This window comes from Anser cygnoides, chromosome 7 (assembly GCF_040182565.1).
Source record: "Anser cygnoides isolate HZ-2024a breed goose chromosome 7, Taihu_goose_T2T_genome, whole genome shotgun sequence".
Classification (NCBI taxonomy): domain Eukaryota; kingdom Metazoa; phylum Chordata; class Aves; order Anseriformes; family Anatidae; genus Anser; species Anser cygnoides.
This window is the reverse complement of record NC_089879.1, coordinates 31,267,903-31,288,330: the sequence shown is the minus strand read 5'-3', so window position 1 is coordinate 31,288,330 and position 20,428 is coordinate 31,267,903. Positions and strand designations below refer to the sequence as shown.

The 20,428-nt window shown below is 39.8% G+C and overlaps 1 protein-coding gene across 1 annotated transcript in view; it reads left to right on the top strand.

Moving 5' to 3' along the window:
• The window catches only part of CHAT (choline O-acetyltransferase), a 34,432-nt gene extending 17,286 nt beyond the window's left edge, over positions 1–17,146 (top strand). The window contains exons 8-15 of the mRNA XM_048074822.2: positions 2,449–2,618; positions 4,657–4,757; positions 4,955–5,083; positions 6,253–6,375; positions 7,895–8,036; positions 11,157–11,219; positions 15,028–15,165; positions 16,892–17,146. Of these exons, the coding sequence (XP_047930779.2) occupies positions 2,449–2,618; positions 4,657–4,757; positions 4,955–5,083; positions 6,253–6,375; positions 7,895–8,036; positions 11,157–11,219; positions 15,028–15,165; positions 16,892–17,146 (1,121 nt within the window). The remainder of the gene's footprint in view (positions 1–2,448; positions 2,619–4,656; positions 4,758–4,954; positions 5,084–6,252; positions 6,376–7,894; positions 8,037–11,156; positions 11,220–15,027; positions 15,166–16,891) is intronic.
• The last annotated feature ends 3,282 nt before the right edge of the window (positions 17,147–20,428 follow it).

The following is a 20,428-nucleotide window of genomic DNA, read 5'->3' as shown; positions in this document are numbered from 1 at the left end:
AAATCCCAAAACCTCAACAAAGCCAAAGCTGACTGGCCAAGTCAATGTATTCATGTGCATTAGAAAAAAAAAAAATGTCTTGCAGGGGTTTAGGTTTTTCTAGTGCTTCTCTGTTTTAGCTCTTTCTGAAAGATTTATTTCCCATCCCAAGTCATGGTTCTTGAGTTCTTGTGCAGTCCATTGTTTGCTGTATATGATAATTTTGTCAGTGTTTGATCAGCTCTCTGAACATGCCTGGTTTGTCTGTAAGGACATCTTTCAACTGCTTTCCCGTTTCTAGCAGATCTTAATTTTATTCACTGTAATACCTGGAATGATGCTACCCCGAAGCCATATGTCAGCAAAAGGGCTTTATATCTGTCAGTGATGTGAGGGCAGCAGCCACAATACAATATCTATAAAGCCATCAGATAACATAAAGCAGAGCGCTGTGCAAACTGTGAGCACTTTGTAAATCACTATCCAGTTTTTCCTTGAAGATGCCTGTCCACAAATACCAGCAGCTTGTGTATACAACTTTCTTGTCTTACAACTTTCTTTTTTTACTTTTTTGTCTTACAACTTTCATTCACACAGCCCTTTTCAGCCTTTGTGTTTGTGTGCCCAGAGCATCAATGGAATAAATACCACCATTACTCTCAGGCCAACAAGTGTCACATACTAAAAGAACTTTACAGCCAAGAGGACAGGGACACTACTTACCCTTTATAAAGCTTCTGAGTGCATTAGAAGACAACTCACAGGGCCACCAGTGTTTCACATGTTGTAAGGAAGCACAGGTCACTGGCATCTGGTGCAGTTCAGCCTATGTGCCCATAGGAACCAGGAAATCAATTACAAGCTCCTGGCTCATGTCATTCTAGGAGCTGGCAGGAACACCAGGTGTCTTCCCTAGGACTCTGTTTCTGTGGGCAAGAGAAGACAAGGCACCGTGTGCTCCACCATGTCCCCATGCAGCCTGCAGGAAGCCAGGCTGGCCACCTCTGTCCCTCAGGGTCCCTGGCTGCCAGTGCTCCCTTGCAGGAGCCAACAAACAGCAAGAGACATCACCTTTCCACAACCTGCAAGAGGCCACAGCTCCCTGCTTCCTTCCCAGCCTGCCCTTCCTTCCCTATCACCTGCCTTTCCTTCTCTTGTCGCCTTTAACCATTATTGCGTATTTGCGCTTTTTCTGCACTGAGCCTGGAGAATGACCGTGGATATCAAGCATGTGTTGTTTTCTAGCTCCTTACTAACTTGTGCTACTCACTTCTAAAAGGATTTTTTTTAAAACTTTGAAAAACGCTTTTCTTTTAGAGGATCAAACTACTTTTCATATTTGCAAAACCTAGAAATATGCACATTTTGAAATTGCTCCATATTTCAAATGCATCTCCTGAATTGGGCACAGATTTGCTGAACTTAGCACAAACTTGCAAGAAATTTTGATCTGAATTCACATCTTTAGTTAAAAACATTTTCAATCAAACATTTTCATGAAATCTGGCAAAAACAACAGATGAAAGCTGATCTGTAAAGAGTGGAAGGAACTTTAACTCAATGTTTAAAAGTCCTTTATCCTTTGATCTCGTTAACAACCATTTAACAGCAATTAATGATGTTATATGCTTTTGAATAAAACAAGTCTTTGTTATAGGTTCCACACTTCTATCCTTTCAATTAAGAGCTGTATTAAGTCCTCAAAATTAAATAATTCCTGTGCCTCAAGCTGGCCCTCAGAAGCACAGCAAACCCTTACCTTTACTTTTTACTCAGAAGGAGCCAGAAAAAGCACATTATATTCAGAAACACACAAGTGATAGAGGGGAAGTGGAAGGTGGCAACTAATGGTTTGGGCAACACTGTGTCACAACCTTATCCATGTGATACAGGCAGTATACCCTGTCCAGGGGTTATTTGCATTGCAACAATAAATGATCAGTGATAAAAGAGAGAAAAGAGTTTTGATGCAAGAACAACGCAAAACCAACATGGGCCCTGCCGTGTCTTGTCCAGAAAAGGGTTTTAATGTGAGAACAGCAAAAAGCAGCATAGGTCCTACTGCTCCACAGCAGAATACCACAGCATTGCAGCAATAGCATGAGCTCTGAAATTCTCCATTTTCCACCTGTCCTCTCTGTAACTGTTACATATAAAATAAGTAACCAGCGCTTGCTGTAAGAACAAAATAGATCTATTTGGTAGTATAAGTACTTCAGAAAATTAATGTCAGAAAGTGGATATTATGGGATCATATTGAATCACACAGAAGTTAACACATGAATGAATGCCTTGGTGTAATGTCTCCTTGCACCAAGGATGTTCTGTTCTCTCTGTTGAGAGCTCTGCAGACAGCAGCTCATGGCAGAGTGACAGTCAGATCTTTAATGCTGTCCAAGGCAGCAGGTTCCCCAGCCAGTCTTGCACTACAGGTAAGAAGATGTGAACGTTTTACTCTTTTATCTCCAGACTCCACTAACCGTGACTCTCTTGATATGATTGAACGATGCATATGCCTGGTGTGCCTGGACAGCCCGAGTGGGGTGGAACTCAATGATACAAACATGGCATTGCAACTGCTACATGGGGGAGGCTACCATAAAAACGGGGCCAATCGCTGGTATGACAAACCTATGCAGGTAAAAACCTTACAGTACTATGATATTACTTGCACGTGGCAAAGAACTTCAGTTGTGCTTGTGGTAGGGACCACTTAGAAGCAGGTGGGAGAGAGAGGGAGGTGGTGTCCACATCCACCGGGCAGGGCTGGTGCTCCCTGTGGGGCAGGGAAAGCAGACCTACTGCCTCGCTGGCCAGGGGTCTTCTCCAGCACAGGGACACTTCCACCTCCCATGAAGTTGCCATTTACACATGAGGAGAGAGGGAGATAGACAGGCATACAGATAGGCAGACTTCTAATAAAAAGCAGTACACGTTTATTATACTCAATCAAGTGGAAAAAAAATGCTGGACAAACAGTCCAAAACAAAACAGAGAAGCACAACAGCTTTCCCTGTTTTCTCTTCTTACACATTTTCCTTACATCCTAGAAATGCTACTGTTTGTAATTTAGTCTGTATTTAAGTTAGTATTAAGTTCCACTTAACAGACTACGTGTTCATTTAATAACATTCTTGTCAAGACTTTCCTGGAAGTGTTGATTTCTCAAGCCTCTTTCCCAATCAGGCTTTGATTGTCATATTTGAAAGTGTCACACTGTTATTTTCACAGTTTGCAATAGACTCAGGGTGAAGCAATGTATTAATCTCCAACTGTCAACACTGTTGACACCTCATGAAAAATTGAAAAAACCTTGACTGATCCACTGGTTGCGCAACGCTTGTTGCTTTTGCCATATCTAAGAACGGCAACATGAAAAGAGAGACCACTAAACAAATTTCATTTGCACTGATTTATCCTAGCGCAAATCTATTTCAGTAGTCATTCCTGATTTATGCCACTGCAAATGACATCGTTAGCAGACTCCAGTGCTGTGTTTTTAAAGAATGAAACATTTGTCTTTAAGAACCATTTGTCTGTGGTTAGACTCCTCTGTTATTTGCAGGGCCACTAGTTAAGACGTTTCAAGACAAGAATAAACAAGATCTTATTTTCATTTACTGTCAGAACATAGTGGGAAACAAATACATTTGCATAGTGTACAGGAGCGCTGCACCTGGTGTGATGTATGCAGGCCAGAAGTAGTTCAAAGGTGAAGAGAAATTGTTCGGGGGAAAAAGATCCCATTTTCTTTCATGCAAATAGGGATTTCACAGATAGCCGTTCCCACAGTAAGACTTGCTCTTTCCCTCCATAACCATCTTCAGCTTTGCAGTAAGACATCAGAAAACATCCAGGTAAACTTTCTGCATCACACACACACTCTGTGAAAGCCTCATGGAAACTACTGGAGACCAAGGAGGAAGGACGTGTACATGAGAACAAATGCGCAGTAAGCTGAGTGGGAAAAGTCCAGCCAGAGATGCTTCAGAAGAAGGGGGCGGGAGGATCAAGAAAAAGGTCGGGAAACATGAGACAGGTTGCAGTTTGCTCTGAGACTTCGGCTGTTGTTTGAGGTGCAGAAATAACTGACTGCAAGAGGGTATCACTAAATTGCAGTGCAGCAGTTATACCAGTATGCAATGAAATCAAGGAGGATGAGGGGAATGAATAAAATCACCAGAAACACAATGAGGAAGCAGAACAGTAAAACAAGCCATGAGAAAGCTATCAAATAAGGATGAGCTTGCTCACTTGATATGAAACTTGTAATAAAATGTGATACTAAGGGACTTCCCAGGTAAGGTAGTTGCATTACTCCCAGCTGGGGAAGAACCTCAGCCTGTTTTTTGTGGAGTTTTTCATTTGTTTTTTAGTGACTGGGGTTTTCTGTACCATAAAGCAGATGCTAAATCCAATTTGCAGATTACAATGGGAATTTATTAAAGTTTACATTCTCATTGGCCTCAGTCCAAAACAGCAGCATGAAAGGCTTCAAACGTAAAGACTTTCACAGGACAAGAAAGTCTCCCATGATAATTCTATAAGTCTCCACTGATCTTTAAGTCAAGGAAGTCCTCGAAGCGAGCAATGATATCATCACTTTTTAGACTGCCATTGTGAGTAACCTACAATTTATTCACTACATATCTTGCACTTGTTCTCTCCTTTACTTAGTTTGTGGTAGGAAGAGACGGAGTCTGCGGTACCGTGTGTGAACATTCCCCTTTCGATGGCATCGTACTGGTGCAGTGCACTGAACACCTGCTAAAGCACATGTGAGTCCCTTTTAGTGCAGCTACTGTACCCGCTCCGGCCCCGGGAAGTTTCCGCCAGCAACAAATTTCCCCTGGTGCACAGGGCCACTAAGTCCTGTTCAGCTGCTGGAAACTAGTCACTCACCTGCTAAAAAAGCCGTGTTTGACAAATAGACTCTCACCGTGAGCTTAATGACTTTTCTCTCACATACTAACAGGAAAGAAAGCTCCAAGAAATTAGTCCGAGCTGATTCAGTAAGTGAGCTTCCTGCTCCACGGAGACTAAGATGGAAATGTTCCCCTGAAATTCAGGCACACGTGGCATCATCAGCAGAAAAACTCCAAAGGTAGCACATAGTCCTCACTTTTTTCAACAATGACTGCAAGCTGGGAGCTACCCAGCACATTGTGAGCAGGGATGGATTTTCTCCTAGAGGGCTCCCCCTGCCCTGCTGCTCCTCCTCTTCCCAAACACAGCTAAGCATGGGCATACCTAGCATTTCTTAGCAGGATGGTACCCTATTGGGCTGGGCCTACTTCATGGTATTCAGGAATTGCACTACCATTGTAGTCCTCTCACTTAAATACTAGAAAAAGTAACCACCACAGGTATATATAAAAAAAAAAGCATTGTCTGCACAGGATGCAAATGGTGCAGGTCCTCTATTTTTATGGGTACATTTTATAGGTTTGACCTTACTAAAGCAGAGGACAGGGCAATGGGGATAAGTATACGGGACAGTAGACTACAACTGGTTTGAATAAACAATTTGAATTCAGGAATTTTATTTGTTTACATCCATGTTGCTCCTACAAAGGTTAATTCTTCTGATTGTGTTTCCAGACTGTAAAAGATTTGCATGATCTGAGGGGGTGGGGGGACAATGAGAGATTTTCTTCAAATTATTTAGGTCACAGGCCTGAGTGCTGACATGAACTCGCTGTAGAGAATTAACACAATTATATGATCAGCTGTATGTCTAGTGTCCAGTGCATTGGACAAGCCTCAAAGTGGCTAGAAGCATGCAGGAAAGTATGCAAACATTCAGGATGCAGAGTAATTCCTTTTTGTTTTTAAATAAAGGTAGTAGTCCTCTAAATTGAAACTTGTGAGGAGCTTATGGCCTCCAACAGGTTTTTAACTGACCCCTTTCTCACATTCGTAAATCTTACAGAAATTTGTCCTGAACAAAGGAGGCTCTGACTTAGGCTTCAGGAGTGAAAACACTAGGTTTAAAAAAAAAAGGGGGGGGGGGGGGGGGGATGTTATGCAGATGGACCTGAGTACCACAGCTCATGTTAAGGCCGCAGACTACAAGCCGAGCCTAGAACCAGTATGAATAGAAGTCACTGACTAGGAAGAAGTTACCCAAGGCCAGGACTGTCCGCACAGCAGAAGCCCCCTAACCTCTGTGGGTACAGGCAGGAACATTTCTCTGGGTTTTATCTACAGTCTGAAATGGAACGTGAGATTCTGGCATCCCCCCCGTGGTAACTGTCTTTGCTTGTTTTCCAGGATGGTGAAAAATCTGGACTTCATCGCCTACAAGTTTGAAAACTATGGAAAGGAGTTTATTAAGAAACAGAAGATTAGCCCGGATGCCTACATTCAAGTAGCACTTCAGCTGGCATTTTACAGGTAAGGTTAACTCAAACCATAGGAACAAGGTAGCAGGAGAGGAGAATTCACAATTAGTTGTTTATAGAGAGGGTCCAGTTTTTCCCTAACACCCAAAAAAATGCCCCCTGCATGGAAACAAACGATTTACCCTAACAACGGTAAGTCAGGCAGAAAAGAAGTTGCCGCCCAGCTCTGAGACAGAGTATTCCTTTTCCTCACTGCCTTTCCCACTCCTTGCTCTGCCTTCCCATCCCTGTCTCCCCCAGATGCCATTCCCAGCCACTGCCCTCCCCACAGCTGTCCTGAGCTTGGTGCAGAGAAGAGGGTGAGAGATGTGGCAGGGAGAGGCAGAAAGTCCTACCACCTGTGGCAGCAGGAGCTGCTATGGAGTCCCAGAAACACTTCCTTGCCACTGAGGACAGCTTGGGAGGAACTGTGACAATAACCCATAGCTCTCTGCATACATGTCCCCCTAACATATGCAGGGGGGTAAAATGCCCACAGGGAAAAACACTACAGCAGGATTTCAGATCAGAGTTCCTATACAGGACAGTAACTTCTGCTACTGCCTTCACGAGCATCCCAAGATTTAATAATATCCTCTAATTTCCATGGTATTATCAGAGTTAAAAGCTGCTTTATACGTTGTCAGAACAGCTAATGCTCCAGGCTAGAGATCGGTTGCATGGTTTCCTGCAGAACAGCCTATTACACGAATAATTCTTTATCATGTCAAATTAAATCCTGAAGTGGTCTTTACCTAGCCAAAATGAACAGATGCCTAACACGTTTTGTGTACTCCATAAACATCTGTTGAACATCCATTTTGCGTATTCCATTGACCAAACTCCAACAATGACCTGGTCCAAGACTTTCATCTGAATCTGAGCAATAATTTAAATCCCACATATGCAAAAAAACCCACAGCCTCAGGGACAGCTACATCATAACTGAGACCCCTGATTCAACTGAAAGTAGATAAGGCACAGTCAGTCTCCTGAAGCAAGGAAAGGTAGCTATAGTCCTGGGTCCAAATTAAACAACAATCTGTGCTCTATTTGCAATGTGGGTTTTCATTCCAGCTCAGTCTCAAAAAGCATGCTTTTCTCTTATTAATTTCCTGTTTTTCATTGACACTCAGAGTTCATTTTTTCCTTGTTTTAAATAAAACATATTTCAGTCCTATAAGTAGATGATTAATTACACAATTATTTTATGATGCAGTACAAATAAAACATTCCTTGAGATCTTTCAGTAGATTTTAGTTTTACTAGCCTTGTTTTTACACAGCAAGTCATTTTTTACTGGCAATACATAAATAAAATGTAAACTGCTGTATGCAGCTCCTCATATTAGAGTTGAGTGAGCATTCATCTTTTTTAAGTTTCTTATTGAATTCTATCAGCATTAGGATGAATACTATGCAAAAAATAATATCATGGCTGTAACAGTAAAGTGTACCAAGCCTATATTTCTTTTAGTCCTTATGATGCCTTGGAAATAACTAGTCTTTGTTTTTCTTACTTCATTCTCTCAGATGCCACAGGAGACTTGTCCCTACCTATGAAAGTGCTTCCATACGCCGATTTGATGAGGGCAGAGTCGACAATATTAGGTCTGCTACCTTGGAAGCATTTACTTTTGTAAAAGCAATGATTGATGGCAAGCCAGCTCTATCGGTATGTTGGTCTGTCTCCTTCTGCCTTCTCTGGCAAAACCCTATGCAAATATACATTCATGATCCCCAGTATCTCACTTTGTTAACTGAGAACATCAAGGCATAGCACTGAATAACTGGCCTCGCAGATTTTGCTCTTGGTGCAAACCAACTGTTAAGCTAAATTTTAATTTTCTTATTTTTAACTTAAGCATATAAAGGATTCAATAGATAAGACATTGAAAGAAACAAAACATCTGATATTAGACTTAATATTGCTTTCTGAATGTGCTATCATCAGATCCAATTCTAGAGAGATCTAGGCTGAACATGGTAAGTTCTGGGATTGTTATACTGCCGCACCAGGGAGAACGCCTGGCTGGGCCCCTGCAGTAGATAGCTCTGCAGCAGATCGCAGTGCGTGAAGTGACATAATTCATATGCTTGGATTTCAGTGGATATGTTTTGGCTGATCTTTTGGGATCTAAAGCTATATTTCTGCCACATAGTGTCCCTGTCTCCAAGGGGACTGAACTTTCATGATGAAAAAGCTTCATCGGGCTAATAAAAAAATGCTCCAAACTGTCCTGACATCATTCTGCAAAACGAACAATTGTTACCTTTCTTTGAGCCACCACCATCTGTTTGCCAGAAGCATGAGTACTCTGTATATTAGCTGGGCATGCAAAGAGGTACAGCTGACAGAGCTGAAGCTGTAGCTGCATGAACAGCTCTGTGCCCCTGTCCCTCCTGTCGTCCCTGCAGAGCCTCCCTCAGCATCTCGCTGTGTGCCACTTCCACCCACTGCACTTTGACGCTGTACAGGGAATTTCCAGGCGGCTGTTTAGATGCAACACGCTGCCACAGTATGAATTACTTTGCAGAGCAAGCCCAGTCTAGTAACATCAACTCACATTGCTGTTCAGTAGCATCTAACACAGCATCGCTAAAAGTAATGCCAGGCTGTAGACTAAGTGTAAATTAATGAACCTTTGTAAACCAAGCCCTAATACCCCAGAGGGTGAGGAAAAAGTTATCCAGAGAAATAGTTATTGTTCCTCCACGGCTTTTTCAATCTCTTTATGGTTACCATGTCCAGGATTTAGCTCATGATGAACAACACTTGAATAAGTTCCATGTTAAAGCAATAACTCAAAGGAAAGCAGAGGTAATTTCCTATGCTGAGTGGGTAATTCAGGACAGATCATGACTATGCCATCATACATTACAGTGACTACCATGCAGAAGACAAGGCTTGTGTTATTTGCTACTCGTGTCCCATCTGACTGCCCACAATGCAGCTTGTAATGATATTTCATGAGAAGCTGCTGTCATCTTTGCACACTTTGAACCCCCACAGTCAGGTGCTCAGCATAGGCTCAGCCCCAACACAGGTACCTGCAGGCCAGCAGCACTCCGAGGAGGAGCCAGCCTGCTCCTGGTACATTGTTCTGCCAGATCCTTCTTGTTCCCTCTAATAATCTCTTTCCAACTTCCTTGGCCCAAGACTTACTGAGTTCTGCAGTTCTCTCAAAGCTTTGGCATTTCTCACTGTTTTACTACCCAAATCTAAGATTGTGCCCACATTTAACAGTGTCCTAAATTGTATTGCTTCACACAAACAAGCAGAAGAATGCCATGCAAGTCCAGAGTGAGCTCAGTCTCACCCCCTGAATTTTCATGTTGCATGCCTTGGCAGTACCAAATGGGGAGAATAATGGTTTAATTCTCCCTGAGAAATGTGCAAGCATAATGCAAACCAATCCAGCGATCATTCTTCTGGCTTCTTGTCCACTGAGAGATTCAAAGGACATTGAAACTGATTTGTAATTGTTCTTTCCCAGTAACTTACATAATACAGAAATCTTTGTTGCGATTTGAGCATCTCTCTATCCAAAACTACATATATGTACAGTAATATAATAATATACATAACTATATACATAACAATAATATATATATATATTGCAATCACAGATTCATTAGAAACAGAATTCACTTAACTCTATTCCAAGGTGATTTCTTTAGACCTGCAAATTGCCTCTAGATTTGAAGGGATTAATTCTTTTTTTTTTTGGACAAAGAGATGCATCATTTGGTTCAAGTAGCCTTGGACTCCCCCAGATATTGTTTGTTAATAGCCATTAATCCAAATCAAGTTAAAAACAATTTCCTATCTGATGCTAATAAAAATGATTGTCAAATGATAGCTTGAACAGTCACCAAAGATTGATTGAGTCAGATTGATTCTCTAGAAGGAGAAATATCTCATGCATTTGACACTTGCTGTAAAAAAATAGCATCTGACTCTGCAGAGATTGCTTGAATAGCTGTAAATTAATCAGATTTAAAGACTGCATGTGGTAATTTAATCTCTATAAGGGAACTAAGGCCTGGGTCTAGCCCTATGAAAAAAAATAGACTCTAACTTTGAAGGTCCCTGATGGTGGCCTTGAATTGTTTCTAAAATGATTTCTTTGTTCAAAAGATCATTCATCGTCCATAGGAGCTGAAGGCTCCCTGTTCATCTGGAGGCCCAGTTATTTCTGCCTGTTTCAGGGTCTCCCAAAGTTGCAGCGTCTGACTTGATGTACATTTGACAGGATCCAAAATTTACTAGGTTGTTATTTGAAATCCAAGGCATCTGTGCATGGTAGAACAGCCTTGAAAAATTTTAGATGCCCTTTCACACAGGGGAGTAATTTTTTTTGGACTAGCTAGTAAAATATCAGTAATAGTTTTCATTAATATCAATGTCATTGGCCAGATGAACCATGCTGGAGAAGATGCCTGACTGTTTTGAAAACACTGAATTACACTCGGCGATTATTTTACTACTTCAGATGGAGTGATTCAATTAGTAATAATCTACACACCCAAAATCCATGGAAAGGAGCTGCAGATCTTTCCTTGACCTCAAACTGCCACCAATGAGCCTGTTCAACCCTTGCACAGCCAGGCATGGTTACTGAGCAGGACATTGAATCCCCATGACTTTTCAGTTATAAGGAGTACTTACACCTGAGCAAGGAACAAAAGACATTTTGAGAGTGCGTGTTGTTTGGTTGCCAGTTAACTGGTGGACAATGTGATTTCTTTAAGAGTTTATGCAATAAGAGAGATATTTCAATTCCCCCAACAGGATTCCGAGAAGATGCAGAGATTTAAGGATGCAATTGCAGCTCAGACTAATTACACTATTTTGGTAAGTAAAATACTGTTTTGTCTGAATAAGAACTAGTTGTTTTTTCAACAAAAGTATGAAGATACAATCATTAACTAAGCATCACAAAATGTACATATCTCTAAATATGAAAGTAACCACTGTGTCACATGAAAGTTTCTGATGACCCAAACACCCTCCAAATAGCCATATTCGCCTAAACTCACTTCCTGGAAAGCAAAATAGCAGAATTCTGCAAAAAACATCAATGGCAAGACCACTACTCTTGACCACCTCACTCATCTTGAACTGTCATGGAGCATGACCCTCTGTATTCATTGTATGCATGAGGAATGTGCCTCTTTTAAACATTTATGATTTGTATCAATGTCATGATTAGGAGTCCCAGACATGAATTAGGATTAGCATGAAGCTTTGTGCTGTACATGTTAACAATTCAAAAATGGCCTTCACTTTAAAGAATTTGCAATCAAAATATAACAAAGGTTTTTTGTTGTGGTATTGTTTTTTGTTTTCCTTTTTGTTTTGTTTGTTGAAAAAAGTATTGAAACATTTGCAAAGCAGAACACTAACCAGATGAAATAAGCCTTTATTCTGTGCTTCTTGTGACCATCATGAAACAGCCATGCAGAAAGCCAAGAAAAGTGGAAATGAGGTATTCTAAGATGAAGTAGCAACTGAACAACTGAGCACCTTATCATGAAAAAAGTAAGCAAGGCTTAAAAGCAATTGATTTTGCTGCAGTGTAACACACAGGAGAAATAGAACTCCAATTGCAAAATCCAGATCCCCCAAATTTACAGGTATTCATATCCATAAGCTATAACATTACGTACAAGCTCTTGAAAACTGTAACATATGCAGAGATGTTTGTGTGTGTTTTTTTTTCTCCTCAGAACGCACCATTTGTGCATTTTCTTATGTTCCTCCCTCCTAGAGGTGAGAGGTCCTTATCTGGGACCTGGTCCTCAGCTGACAAAAGCAGTAATTTTGATTGAGTCAGTGGTCAGCAGCTGAGAATGCAGCTTCTCAGGCAGACCAGTATACTGGAAAGCAGATCCAAAGTGTAATTTATAATAAGTGTCATTAACAATGAGGAAGCAATTATAGTAAGCTCTCTTTTAAAGACCTGAATGCAGTGTCTAACAAAAGGAAGAGACACCATTTAGCAAAGAAATCAGTTTAGTATCAAATACAACTCATTTTCTGCTGATTACAAATGAGCCTGGGTAATGCTCCACATCCCACTGTGCCAGGACAAAGCACAGACTTCCTCTACAAACAACTTCGTCAAACCACTCATGAAATTAATACATGTTAATAACCAGCTATGTTAAGTGAATTTGCTACCCATGGTTTTGCCACAGACCATTGCCTAACAAACCCACGGTGTTGATTGCTGTTTAACTACTCGTAACATTCAAGAAATCATTCATGTCCAGAGGTGGTTTCAGAGGTATACCAGAGCACGGGAGAGGTGAAGTGTTGCTTTGAGGCGAGATTTGTTCCTAGGACTGTGAAACAAAAGAACCAGGGAAGAAAAGCAGTTTTGTGTTTCAAGTATAATGCCAAGACCCACCATTTTTGAAGCTAAGACACAACAACATCTCTAAAGCAGAGGCAAGTAGGTATCTCACCTGAACCATCTCAGAGAAATCACACAATGAACACAACATGCTGCAGATTTACTAGGTCACAACCAATGGAGTTTCTGTACGACATCTCTTTAAATATATATATATATATATCTATATATATGTATTCTATAAAACCCTCCCTCCAAGTAATTTCAGTTCAAGAAAATGTTATAAAATTCACCCTCAAGTATAGCTCATGGGAAAACACTAAAATCACCATAGGAAAATTAACTTATCTTTAAATTTAAAAAGGCCTTTAGGTATTTCTTCTCACCAAGCCCCCCTTTCTTTGTCAGAATAGCAGATTTAATTGATGTGCCTTTAAACTAGGGGCAGGACTTCCATGGTCTGAGTAAATTGGGTGTAACAGACTGAAATGTAATAGCTCCTAAGAAAAACAAAAAAGTCTACTTCATAAAACAAAAAGCAATCTAATGATTTTATTTCCCCTTGTTAAGGCTTACTAGTAGCATTGCTATCTTAAATGTGGAGCTCTAAAATTCAATTTAGCACAGTTTTTTCCTATGCGTTGACTCACAGTTTATTTCGTTAGCCTGTCTCGGCCTCTCTTCAGACATGACATTGATCTATGTTGCAAAAATGTCATTGCTAACAGCCTTATAAATCTTGTGCGATAGCAAAATATTTCCTTTGATTATCAAGTCAGTTTCCCTCCATGGGAAAAAACAACATAAACACTACCCTGGTGCATGCTACGTTTTGCAGCATCCTTGCTCCATCTGGGCTGATGAACAAATGGCCCCCTTCCCAATGGGTGCCTACTCCTTAATAAGCCAAACAAGATTATGCACTCCCGGCCCCTTGCTTCAGGCACGCATTAGTGGTTAAAATGATTCTCCTCTCCAGAGGAAAACCAAGCTTGTGCCTTTTATTTATTTATTTATTTTTAATTCTCCCCTTAAGAGGAAAACTAGCTTGTATTCTTTTAAAAAAAAATAAATCCTACCTTCTCTCTCTGGCTGCTTGTTTCCCTTGTTCTACATTTCCTTCCTATATGACTTCAGCCTGCTACCAAGGAATGAGCCACAGCTCAGTCCATACAATCAGTGCCCTCTCCAGCAAGGGTCAGCCCAGACTGAAGGATCATCTGAGGCAATGCCTTCATTCTTCTTCAGATGCCAACTTTCTGACTTGGTTTCCTAAAGAAACAAAACTCCTGTAACTGTACTGTCTGCCCATTCTTTCTACTGACTTTTGATCCCATTAGCCATCTTCAATCACATTTGCTAGCAGGCAAAGATCTTACAGCTAATTAAATTCCTGAAGTCTACAGTGGGAGGTAGCTGGATCGAGCAGACCCAAGCGCAGTAAGCCCACAGGGGACAGGCTTACTGCAGGCTTGGCAGTGGTTAGTTCCCGAGAGCTGGACACCAGCATGCCCCTATGCTTCCTACGCTTGCTGTTTTCAATTGCCTCATTAGAGGGAGGGCTAAAGTAAGGGCTGCCCCTGAGATAATCCAGCTCTGGAATGAGAAGGGGAATTGGGTTATTTGGGCAGTGAATTAAATAAAGAAGACATCTGCATCCTAATCCCTAATCCACCTGAGAAGTCGGTGGGGAACACTAGCAGATCTGTGATCTACCCAATCTACACTTGAAACTGGAACTAACTTTTATATTGGCTCTGCACTCAGATGTAGTGGAATCAGAAAGACTTTCAGAGGTCCCTTCCAAATTAAGTTGTTCTGTGGTCCCTAGTAAATCTGGTAGTAGACATCTACTAGATCTTTGGATCTAGCTTTTATGCAATGACAGACCTGCCAGAGTGAGACCCAGGTAGTAAGGCAACAAAAGATTAATTTGTTCTTATTTGGAAGTGTTTTGGAGCTTCCTTCCTTTTCTGCTCCCTTCAGCAGCTCTGAAAGCCCACTCCATGATATTCATGGAGAATATTTATTTGAGAAATTGTGTGCACCCAGAACTCCAGATAACATCAGCACAAAACACATCTCCAGACCATCTCCTTCCTAATTTTTACATTTTCAAAGCACCATATGGACATCTAGTTACTGACCATCAGCAAAGCACACACTCCAAGCAATATCTGAACGTTACAGGCATTATATCACTCTAGGCAAGTTCATCAGCTCTGAGCAGAAAGCAAGGCAACAGCAGCCAGCAAAGCGCCTCCATACTCAGTTAACTGCTGGTGTCTGTCATGTTGTACACAGGCTATTACTGGGATGGCAATAGACAATCATCTACTAGGGCTGAGAGAGGCAGCACGAGAACACTTCAAGGAACTGCCAGAGATATTTACAGACGAGACGTATTTGACAAGCAATCGATTCATCCTCTCGACCAGCCAGGTGAGTTTTTCCTATCCATTGGTCTTGCTAACCAAAGGCTAATTAATCTGTGTTCTGCCAGACCCTGTATCTCATAGTGAGAATGATAGATTTAAAAAAATAAAAAAATGCTAGTACCATCAAGAAGTCTGCAAAATTTTTAATCCAGTTTTGTCTTGCTCTTCAAAATCAGCATAGTAACTACTGGCTGAAGTTATCAGTTCCCTAACAACATCACAAAGCCCTTCCCAGAAATTCTAGAAACACACACATACAAATTCAGTAAAATTTGTACAAGGGCTTGGCGTTTCCTCACACCCCATACTATGTATCTTCCTGTTTCCTTTCTTTTCCTTCCTCCCCTGAGGTGCCGGCTCTAGCAGGAATTCTGTTCCAGTGAATTGTACAGCCACAAGCCAGACAGGCTGCCACTCTGAGAAAGAAAAGCTAAGAGGCATCGGGAAATTTTACTCTTAAAAGCAGCAGTGTTAGAAATCTTCAAGAGCCTTCAGTTATTCAGTGTAAGACTGCAATCCATGCAGACATGCTTCTTAGATGGAGAGACATTTTAGACAGTTATGAATTTACAGTTACGTGCAACTGTACTAAGATACTCTAAGAGTGAACATTTCCTACATTTAATATTCTGAATAAGGAAACATCCTTTGTTTCATACAAGCTAAAAATTAAATGTTTCATTGCATATAGTAGCAGTCCTAATGAAAGAAGAAATTTCTGCAGGAATTCATTTTCTGAAACACTAACCCAGCAGCATGGATTGGAACTACGCAACAAAAAAAAAGACTTATCATGCTACAGCATAAAGCCTTAATAAGTAATTTGATCTTGTCATAATGTTTGTAGGCTTGAGACATGAGTGAATGTAACCAACATCCTACTACATAAATTCTCCAAGAAACTATCCGTGAGCAAAGAGTGTTTCTGAATAGCTTTATGGCCTTCGGCTGTTGCGCAGCAAATTTATCTGACAATTCTATGGCTCTATTAGCAGGACTAATGGCTTGTTCTACACCATTAAAAAGCCAAATGTCATTTGTGAAGGCCCATGTACACAAAGTCTGAGGCACAGATTTCTAACACATCTTTTATTTTCTCCAGGAGAAAGTGTTTCACTCCTGTATTATGCCAGGATTAAATTGAGGTGTAATAGAAATATAGCACCTAGGTGCATTAAAATATGCTTTTACACAGCATCACAATTAATGAATACTAGGATTAGAATATAAATTATTATTAGAATATAAGCTAATATAGAAATGGATGATACTACCTTCTATGATTGATTACACTTTTCACACTAGAAGGTTAACATAACCTTAAGATAACCTTAAGAAATTACAAACCTTAGAGAAGTCTTATGCATCATGAGAGCATATCAAAATTACATACAGCATTAAAAATTGCATATCTGTCAGGAACAAAGCTTATATATGCTAAATACCTGTATCAAGTGAGAAGAGAAGTGCATTATATCCCCTTCAAATGATACCAATTCTCAGACCTTGGAAAACAAACAGAGCAGCCACATTCTATACCAAGATCAGCTTTTACTTTCCACATATCAGCTGCAGGTCTAGACTTCTGAAGGAACTCATACTCTACAAAGGGGATTCTCCACATTTTGAGCATTAGTAGCATTTGTTTATCTGTTTCCTCATTCTTAACCAGCTGATTTCAGGTGTCTTGATTAATCAGAAATCACTCCTTACCTTCTCCCTGCACCCAGGTTCCAACTACTATGGAAATGTTCTGCTGCTATGGGCCTGTGGTGCCCAACGGCTACGGGGCATGTTATAACCCTCAGCCAGAGCATATATTATTCTGCATTTCAAGCTTTAAAGACTGCAAAGAAACCTCCTCAAACATGCTGGCAAAAGCTGTGGAAGAAAGTCTCCTAGAAATCAGAGATCTGTGCAACAAATGCAACTCTACTTCGGCAAAGCCACTTGCTAAACAAAAAGAAGCTACACGATTGCAGTGACCGCAAACTCTAAGACGCTGTAGGAATTATTTTGCTGAATCCACCCTATGAAGAAACAATGACATAGTTGTTCAAAGGCAAGATAGTACTAGTAATATTCCAGTGTAGAACAGAAATGCCATGTGTTTTATGTTGTTGCCAACATTTAAAGCCCTATAAATATGAAATCTTCCATTGCATGCCTGAGAGTCAGCAAAAAGGTTTGGTCTCACTGGCTGAAATGAAGGAGGCAGTAATATGTGCCTGTATTGTACTACTATTTCTAACCATAATTGATTTATGCCACTTTATCATCTAAAAAAAATTAAGTTTGTCTATGACATGAATAAAATACTGCAGCACACCAATTAATTAATATCCCCTGCAAGTAGTTCTAAATCATTTTCATCTCTTCCTGTAAGGTTTGCATGCAAAGAAAAAAGAAAAAAAAATAGTAGTTTCCCCTACTAGGTATATTGAGCATAACATTGTAAATAATAAGCTGTTATCATCAAGTCATGAAATTTGCATGAAGAGTATTTAATACCACCATCCTATTTCCAACATTACAAAAGCAGATAATTTTTAATAGGGGTCACCATGTATTTCTACAAACAACAACAGATTATAGGAAAATTAGAATAGTATCTGTATGTTCCCGCAATCCAAAAATGCTGCAGAAGTAGTTTTGCCTTTATTCTGGTTTGCAGTGGCCTCAAGCACATGCCCATCCTGAAAGCAGCATATTTGAGATAAGGTCCATCAAAGAGAACTGGAAGAATTTTGTCCATAATGAATTAATTATTTCTTTCTGCCAGTGAGCAAAATCCAATCTAACAAAGAGGCAAAGCACAAAGCATAAGTGCAATTCAATTCTGCTTAAAACCTGTTTTGTTTGCACAGGAATGAATTCTGTCCCTGTGACTAGCAGGGCAGCTGTATGCAACCACAGAAAATCAAAGAGCAATAAATAACTAGAATGAAGAGGCAAACTTGCAAGATGAGGAAGTCCCCAAGATAGAACAATAAATACCAGTTTTAGAGCAGCGGTACTCATATCAGCTTTGCATTATCCCACTTGGGAGGGATATATATTTTATATTTTTTTAATATCAGATACATGGTATCATATTCTGCAACATACAGTAAATTCAATTGCAAAAATAATGTAGTACCTGGTAATTCCCACCTTTTCTATGTGTAATCCTGAATTTTGTCTTATTATCTCCTGAACTCTCTACAAATCCTTCCAAGGACTGGTATTTTCGGATACCTTCTCTCAAACTGAAATATGTCGCCTTGCTTAGCACTGTTCAGTCATAATTGTTAGAATATAACTTGGTGACAGACTAAAGACACTTACTAACTGAATCCAGCGCTGATCTTTTCTTAGGCACACTGGAACACACTTGGAAGTCTGCACAGGGACTTGCATGTGGAGAAGCAGAGACCTTTTTTCTTCCTTTGTAGGCTGAACAATCATGTGCTTAAGCACTCACAGGCCTAAAAGCAAGGGAATGGATTTATTACAATAAACCAGAAGCACAGATATGTTTCTGTCTAAGAATTCTAGATACTGACTCAGTAGATTACTTATGCCCATACTTATTTTACTGCCTCTTTCAAGTTGCATACGTCCAATTAAATAGTCTGCTGAATAAAAGCAATCCACAACCCCTCATAGGAAAGCACAGCAAGCCTAATAATCAATCAGAGCAAGTCAGCTATGTTGGAGCAAATCAACTATGTTGATTTACAGTGATTGAGGGCTGGGCTCTTTTTTTTTTTTTAAAGTTAATGTGTTGTTTTAAAAATATGTATGTCTTATTACTCCATGAGTGTGGTTCAAACCAAAGATAGAATTTATTTTTAAATTATGTAAATAGTACTATGTCGTAAAAGCTGCCCCAAAGTTAAAATGTCCCCCTAAAATGTCCCTCTAAAAATAATAATAATAATTTTTAAAAAGTGTTAGTCAAACAGTTAGTCAAACTGAATGTTCACTTAATGGGTATACTGTTCAAGTTATGACTTTAAATTGTTCCCGTGCTATAATTACAAAAATTACTTTGAAACATTCCCAGTAATTTTGCTGTCTTATGTCACTGCAAAGGCATTCTGCTCTTTTAACATAAATGTAGCACTACAATCTCAAGATTTTTTTCATATAACTGTTTGAAATTATGACCGTACTTAAAGTGTATAAAATTCTGAAATTTGATAGTTGATTATTTATTAATTTAATTCTAATGAAATATATCATTTCATTTTGTATTCATAGTTTGATAGGTGTAAATATTTATTTGCAAACATTACTTGTGTTTGCATTTTACTTTTTCTTTTTCTTTTGTCTGGGATTTTAACAGTAGCTCAGACACTGTACTCAACACACAGTTACTGATAATTCAGGCACAAACTCCAACTGCTGAAATTTTATACCTATGTATTGTTAAGAGCACCTTGTCTGTAACTGCTATAACAAGTGTTTTGGATTTTTTGACATCAGAAAATACTGGTGGTGGAAAATGCTTACATCTTATTCTTACTTGAGAAAGAAACCAGTGACCACCCACGCTTCCTATTAATTTAGCTAAGCATTCTATCCTTGTACCTCAGATACTTAGTGATCTGCCTGAATACCTGAAAAGCTTCGACAAACTCAGTCCCTCCATTTATGTATGTGTTTAACCTCAGTCATTACTCGTGCTAACTGTAGCATCTGCAAAGTACCTTACTCCGTTTAAGAAATTTCAGACTCGGTTCCTGGTTTGTTTAAACTGGAGAGTCTTGAATAACTTAAAGATGGATAAAATTCACAGCACAGGGCATTACAAACTTATCTTCAGTTTGCCACCAGGAACTTCATAAGGGACCATGCTGCTTCGCAGTTACCAGAATCCCCTACACCTCTATGGTATCATCACATGCTGCAGATCCATCTACTAAGGATTTCAGGAAATAGGAGTTTTCTTAGGTGCTTATTTAGCATTATTTGTGTTATACAAATTAAGTTTTCTTCTTAAGTTTTAAAATACAGTCTGTGCACATGTATTTGTGGAAATCAAATGAGACACTTTTAAAATGTTTCCAACCAGAAAACAATGGAATAGATTGTTCTTATTAAAGAGGTCAAAAATCTTGATTGACAGCCTAAGCCATTAATATAACAAGTGGCAATGATTTAATGAGGCCTCTTAGTGGGACCTGAGAAATACAAACTCTCTGCAAGATAATTTTAAGATGGTAACTGTTTCATTCTCTTCATAGGTCTGCTCCCACATACAGCACTGGGATGTAGCAATT